The sequence below is a fragment of the Tasmannia lanceolata genome, unplaced genomic scaffold (genome assembly GCF_043159265.1).
Source record: "Tasmannia lanceolata isolate RefF3 unplaced genomic scaffold, GAP_Taslan_0.1 ptg000002l, whole genome shotgun sequence".
NCBI classification, from domain to species: Eukaryota; Viridiplantae; Streptophyta; class Magnoliopsida; order Canellales; family Winteraceae; genus Tasmannia; species Tasmannia lanceolata.
Window position 1 is genome coordinate 28,016,248 of NW_027518679.1, and position 7,529 is coordinate 28,023,776.

At 39.8% G+C, this 7,529-nt stretch overlaps 1 protein-coding gene across 2 annotated transcripts in view; it reads left to right on the top strand.

Annotated features, from left to right (window-relative positions):
* LOC143852695 (uncharacterized) overlaps positions 1–4,910 on the top strand; it is a 28,247-nt gene extending 23,337 nt beyond the window's left edge. The window contains exons 13-15 of one of the 2 annotated variants that reach the window (XM_077362356.1): positions 3,995–4,089; positions 4,180–4,322; positions 4,408–4,910. In XM_077362356.1, the coding sequence (XP_077218471.1) occupies positions 3,995–4,089; positions 4,180–4,306 (222 nt within the window). In that variant the 3' untranslated portion in view covers positions 4,307–4,322; positions 4,408–4,910. Of the gene's footprint in view, positions 1–3,994; positions 4,090–4,179 lie in introns of both variants that reach the window. The other variant, XM_077362279.1, reaches the window with a different exon arrangement.
* The last annotated feature ends 2,619 nt before the right edge of the window (positions 4,911–7,529 follow it).

A 7,529-nucleotide genomic window follows, 5' to 3' on the forward strand; every position in this document is an offset into this window, starting at 1 on the left:
ACATCAAGTCATCATCCTTCTGTTTAACCGTGCCCGATTCCTAGATTGTTGTCAAATCTGCTAAGACTCAAAGCCCAATCTATGAAAATAGAAGCAGCATTCTTATTCTGAGATAGAGAGAGCGCTGAAAAAGAAATTAGATGATTGAGAGGAGAAGGTAGGGAGCGAAGTTATTATAGGAGGAAGAGAGGAGAATGGGGACGTTATCTCATTCAAAGTAAAAGGTAAGTGCCTAACTTTAGGGGTGGCTATACCATCCTCTGTTTATATTATATATATGAATGCATGTATGTATGCTCTTTGAAATCACAACAGTGACATAGGTATGTTTAGCATTAATGCATAATGAACCTAAAACAAAAGAAAAATAAATACTGGAGATATTGTTTTGTAGCCCACTTTTGTTAAGACAAGAGTTGTTTGCCAGGCTTAAATGAGAGAAAACAGATGGCTAGCGATGTATCATATGTCAGCAGCTAGGAAGCACGGGTACTCTCCCGGGGCTCCCGCACCCGCACCCGACACGTATGGGGTGCGGGTACGTCCGGGGTACGTACCCCATTAAAAAAAAAAAAAAGTTTTGGTGGTTGGGTGCATGTCGAGTGCGCACCACGCGTTTTATTGTCTATTTACTTAAGATTTACATGTAAATAACGGAATACCCCCCTTTTGGATTTATTAAAAATAGTTTCAACACCCAAATTTAAAAGGAAAAAAAGTCAACTCTCCAGTTCTAGTACAAAATTCAAAGAAAAAGGGTCTGGTCAAAATTTTAACTTTCTTAACTTCCAAACGGTGGGGTATTTTTCAAATTTTAAAAATTCATAAAATCTATCGTGTCCAAACATTATTAAATCCCAAAAGTCCGGTGAAAAAAATCTCATAATTTGGTCTCTAAAAATTATTCATCTTGTCAGGCACTGGTCAACACACTGGTGACAGACTTTTTTTTCTAATGAATGATGTATTGATGCCTCATGTTCTGAAATATGGAACTTAATCACTTATGAAATGAAGAGTAATATTAGAATTTTCCATTTTGGTGATGTTATTGTTATTTGATTGCTCTACAATTTTTTTTTTTAAATTTTTATAAATATATAATAAAATATTAAAATATATTATTATATTCGGCCTACCCGAACGTACGCGCACCCAGTTTTTTTGGCAAATCACGTACCCACGTACCCGTGTCGTGTTGTACCCGCACCCCGTACCCGCACCCCGTACCTGTACCCGTGCTTCATAGGTCAGCAGTGAACATGACGGCAAGGCCAGATAGGCGAACATTCTTCTTGCTTGGTCTTTTATAGGTATGTTAAGTCTTTGCTGTAGTAAGGTTGAGTGAGTTCGCTTAGCTATGGTGGACCATGAGCTTGAAATACATGGTTTGCAGAACTAAGAAAAAGCACCCATATTAGGACATCAATACAAACTGTAGAAAGATATGGAAAAAATAATGGGTTAAATATTTGAAAATTAGGGAAATCTCAGAGTATTAACAGTTAAGATAGTTTAGTTTTGATTTACATTATAGTTTTGATGTAATGCTTTTATGTTATTTACATTGATAGGATGGGGCCGTCATAGATGACCGTGTTATTTATATTAGTGGGAAATGGACAAAGAGGACCATTGTGGATGGCCCTAGTGGTCAGCTTTGTAAATAACATTGATTTGGGTTGGACTTCAAGCTCCACTAACCTCTCATATGGTCAAAACCCTATCCCTTACCATCCCACCTATTTGAAACCCTATCCCCACCATCTCACCAATTCGAAACCTTTTCCCTACCATCTCACCATTTCGAAACCCTATTCCTCTCATCTCACCAGTTTGAAACCCTATCCCTTCCACCAAATATTCCTTTTTGGTCCTTGAAATCCTAGTTTTTTTTTCTTTTTCTTGGGCACAGAAAACCCATGGCAATCTCTGTGTTGTGCCCTTGAGTGTACCAGTCAACCTATTCCTCCTTCAGTAAGGAGGAAGTTGTGCAATGAAATGGTTCTAGTAGACAAAGAGACATGACCTTTTAAGCATAAATGCTTCTTTAGTCCTTTTATATCCCTTTCATAGAGGAAGTGAGAATCCTAAGCTAGAGAGAGAGAGAGAGAGAGAGAGAGAGAGAGAGAGAGAGAGAAGGAATTGTTGATTTGTTGACAAGAGATGTGCTTTTAAAAATTCAAAACATATTTGGGAACTATTTAAACATTTTATTAAAGAATCCTTCCCTTAAAGGACCCTTACCGGTACCCTATATTCACATATCAGATGCTGTATCTATATCCGATGATTTAGGAACTTGGAGGATCCCTATACCAGATCCTCACAAAATCTGATACCAAAACTTGTACCAGCATAATATAAGCTACATCTTCTTATGGGCTTTTTTGTCCTTGTAGCAGTTATACTCTTTTGTGAAGGCTGCTTTACATTTGTGGAGTGTTGTGCCTTTTGGTGGATTGTTTTATCTTTGTGTGGACCGATGTGTCCTTTAGTGTATCTATCCTCGTATGAAGGCTGTTTTTAGCTTTGTAGACTGTTGTGTTTTTTCGTGGATTGTTGCACATTCATGTGGAACATACCACCTTCCTGCTTCAAATCCTATTTGTGGTTTGTGAAAACTGGATAGTGTGTCATCTTGTTGCTCTATTGGTTTATATCTGTATATTAGTTGCTGCCTTAACTTTGAATCTCTATAATGAGCGAAATTAAACCTTGAAAACATTATAGTGATGCAAGGTATGCAACTTACCTTAGGCAAGTTAAATGTTCCCAATTACCTCGTACGAGCTCAATCTCTGAAGGTAGCACTTGGTGCAAAGGGAAAGTTGAAATAGAGTAGAGCTGTAGAAGAAATGTAAAATTGAAGTTTATTTTCCATAGGGTTTGGTAGAAAGGAAAGTATACGGTAAGTTTAGGCCATCCAAAAACAAATAAATGTGAGCCATACAATAAGTAGCTATCAAACCTCAGGAAACTCATTTTCCGATTATCTGTTACTTTTTTTTTTTTGAAAAGTAACAATATCATTCCATAACCAAAGTGTCAAAGTACAGGATAGGGACAAGGTGTCCCAAAAACATGTACATTATAAGATGGCACTACATTGCACCAATCTCAAAAGTGGTCACAGTAATAGATGGTAAATCAACACCGCATTTGGCTAGACCGTCAGCCAATGAATTTGCCGATCGCCTCCAGTGGAAAAACTGAGGCCGGATAATGCGCGCTAAGTCCCTATCTCATCAAGCATTTGGTAGATTCTCCACGCGTGTCCACTGCGTCTTTTCGTGGCCCAAGCAATAGCATTGGAGGAATATCCTTCTAGGATCAAGGGACCTAAGTTGTGTGATTCCGATTATTTGTTACTTTGCTTGGCAAATTAGGGGTGCAACTCAGGTCGGGTTCAATCCGAACCCGACAGGTTCAACCTGAAAAAAGTCCGTTCAGGTTGAGTTAGGGTTCGGGTTCAGGTTGAGTTTTCCCAACCTGGGTTGAGTTCTGGTTGAGGGTTTGGGCAATCCGACCCAAGTGAAACCCGACGTTTTTTTATGATTTTTTTTGGTAAGCTTAAAAACTCGGGTCGCGTTTGGTTGAACTTGGAAAAATGTGTTCCTCGGGTCGGGTCGGCCTCAACCCGACCTTAGTTGCACCTCTATGGCAAATACATGCTGCATAAATATGTTCACTCACATCAGTATTAAGGTCACCAATCTATTTCCATGGTTTAAAATTTCGGTCGAAATTTCGGTAAAATATTAAATTTCGGTAAAATATTAAAAAAAAAAAGAAAAAAAAAAGGTTTTTTGGTTTAAATTTCGGGCAAAATAAATGACCGTTTCGGTGTCGGTCTCCACTGAAATCTGAAATTTTCGAAATTTAAAACCATGCCTATTTCCTACACTTGGTAATCTTTCCCTTTTCAGAAGGAACAATCTTTATTGAAGCTTAGCATTATGTGCTCTTTTACAATTCACGGTGGATTATGCAGGTGATTGGAGCTGTTGGTTTCATGAACCAGCGACTAGAGATTCCGACAGACCTGGATGCACAATGGGTATCAATAATTGAGAGCTGTTGGCACAGGTATTTATGTCATGGGTGCCCTTTTAACCAAACTATACATCTTTTCTTCTTCCTACTAATTGTTATGTGTCATTTGCAATTTACAAACAGTGAGCCACACAGCCGACCAACATTCCAACAGCTGGTAGAAATGTTTAGAGATTTGCAAAGGCAGTATTCAGTCCAACCTCAAGTTCTCCACACCGCTTCTGGAGACGCCATGCAGAAAGGGCCGTAAAATTGAATTCTTAAGGCTCCATTTCATTTGACGTAAAATGGGCGTAAAAACAAATTTTACGCCCATTTTTACACTTAAAATGAGCATAAAATTTGTTTTACGTCCATTTTTACGTTGAAAGAAACAGAGCCTTAAATGTAAAACCATGCTTATGCCATTGTCTGTGGAGGTCTGACTTCAGTTCACAAAGTGATAAATGAAGCACGCCGTAAGCTTTTGCTTAGGTCTAGTATTGCTAGCAAAGTGTGGCTCTATTCTAATCAATCAGATCAGCCCACTGGTCATTTCTCGACTTCGTAATGCTTTTGTATGCACTAGTTCTGTTGCCAAAAATATGAGCCATCAAACTGGTGGGGAGGATGTACACAAGAGAAGCAAATGGCTGAAGGGTTATGTTTATGATTTCGTTTTGGAGTTAATCTCAGCAAATGAATTTTCTCATTGTTGTTGTTTGTAGTTTCTTAAACCTCAAAAACATGTGTAGAGAATGTATTTATAATTTGGTTTATCTTATCTGCCATTACTGCAATTGTAATGAATTATGCCACGTGGTTACTGAAAAGTTGTATAATACTAGTACTGGCCTCTCACTTGTTGCCTTCAATTTCTCTTTACGTATTCTCCTGCAAGTTTTGCTTTATATGATGGGCTTCTGAAGAATTTCTTCCTCAGAAAATTAAAAGTTTTAGATCAATTTCATAGATTAGTATTTCAATATAAGTTGTTATCACCAAACTTTTAACTGTACTAGAGCTTTATTCATTAGTGTTGCTATATCATTTGTATCTAATGAAGCAGAAGAGCTCTTCTCATAGGTCTTTGCATCTGGCAGGATTTTCAGGCACCTATCTGGGTCTCCCATTAGCCTGGCGTTTGGTTTCACAAAAATGAAAATATTCAAAGGTAGATTAGTTTAGTTGGCCCTTCAAAGCAGATTCTCATGCACTTATCTGGGTCTCATGTCAGCCTGGCATTTTTTTAGCAGGCAAATCTTCCGGTGGGAAGGAGATCACATATCTCTTCGGCCTTTGTAATATTGAAACTTGAAAGAATATGGTCTTTTAGACTCATTTGGATTTCTTTCTAGCCATCACCTGGCGTGTGAATGATTTGTTATCAACTACTTCTACTGAAGCTAATTCGTAATTAGGATCATAAATATAACAACTGATCAACGAATTCTTTCGATCGTTTTCTTCTTTTAACAACTACTAATAATGAGTGATCAACTCCTGCAAGTCTTCAAACTCACGGCTTTTTAGCTTCTTTAGGAGTTCAATATTGTCCCTCCTGGACCAACTTAAAGAATCTTGGCTCGATATGCACCGGTCGTGAATCCCTCCTTTTTGGAATAGCATCGTCAAGATCAGCTTATCCTGAGCGGCTCATCTCCTTGCTCTCCACCGGTCCACTTGCGCGTGCTGTTGGTTGACACTTTTGGCTCGCATTTGAGAAGATATATGCTTCTCTATCTATAGCTTGAGTGATGTACCTTCGACATCAGTTGACGAACTTGCGAAAAGAGACAAAGTCCATGATAGACTATCTTCAACATACAAACTTGCTCCCCTGCCTCTTATGTCCATACTATTCTCGAACCTGATCTGGTCATGTGCATTCTCGTTGGTCCCGTCCCTGGATTACGAGAATCTTGTCACTACTATTCTCAGTGGTCTAGTTCCAATTCCTATCCATGACCCTCATGGCATACTGATGGTGCCCAAAATCTGACTGCACGTACTAGCTTGGTCCTACTCTAACAGAAAAAGTGGCAGTAGGCCCGGAGTTGTGGCTCCAGGCCTCCACTTCGACACTCAAGTCAGAGATGGGCAACACAGATAAAATGACAATGAGAAGGGGTGAGGGCCAGAACAAATTACAAGCAAGATGGGGGAAAAGATTGGATCCGCTTGCTTGAATGTGTAGATTCTCGGCCCACGATGCCAGTCGTGTCCTTAATTTTACTCACGTGGGGCAGAGTGGGCGGCAGTTACAATCGTGGGGGTGTGATTTCCTAAGTTTCCAGACGGAGATGGGGGATGGCGGTCTTGGCAGGAACCTTTGAATCCTTTCTCTGACTTGTGAGGCGTGTTAATCGTAACGGTCACCCGGATTTCTTGCTTGGAGGGATTTCCGCAGTTGTGTCTTATTTTCTTGAGTGTCGGTACCGATGTTGGGGAGAGTAGCTTCAGTGAGGCATGTGGGACGGATCTGGCGGGAGAGTTGGGTCGGTATCGATGGTTCTTTTGCATGGGTTTAATGAGCGTATTTTGTATATGGAGTTGGTATAAGGGTCGGTACCGTATATACCGATTTTACCCCTAACACATTCTGTATAATCATGATGTATGATTTGGAATGCAGTCTCTTGCATAGACAACACCACTAGAACCCAACTTTGCCAGAGTAAGTCATCAACTACCTCACTGCCCAGGAGCAACAACAGTAAACAACTTAAGTATCACAGCCGGGGTCATTTCATTTGTCAACTCTGTGGTCTCAAGGGTCATGTTGCACTGACGCTCTACCGTTACACAAGCACTGCTCCACAAGCTCCACACCAGACTTGTTGCACCCATTCATGCCATCCAATCATCCACCTTTGACCTGATCTCTTAGTACCTCAACACTATATCTACCAACCATCTGAAACTCTGAAATCTTCCATCTCTATTTGAGTATCACAACTCCGATCCGATTCGAATTGGTAATGGCCAAGGTTTGTCTATCTCTCACGTTGGTTCTCATATTTTACTTGGTAAAAAATATTTCATTTATCTCATCTCTTACATGTCCTTCGTATATCAAAAAAAGTTCTTTGTTCAACAATTTTATTGCGATAATAACATATTATTTGAATTCCATCCTAACTTGTGTCTGATCAAGGAAAGGCCAATGGGGATTGTCCTCCTCCAAAGCATAACTTAGGGCAATCTCTAATGTCTCCTGGCCCGCCGCTCCAACCATAAAATAAAGCAATGGTTACTCGATCCTTTCTCGGCGAACGGTCTCTACTAGATCCTCGGAGTTCGAACGTGAGATGCATGGGAGGGCATGTGTTATCACCAGAGATGAATCCGAAGATGTGAGCACGAAGCAACGGAAAGAACTGTGTGCCATAATAGATAATTTGGGTCATCAAACTTGATAAAGAAAACGTGATGAACATTGTCAAACTATTGCAAGGCTATGGAAGGGCATAGAGCATTCAGAGTAACAAACA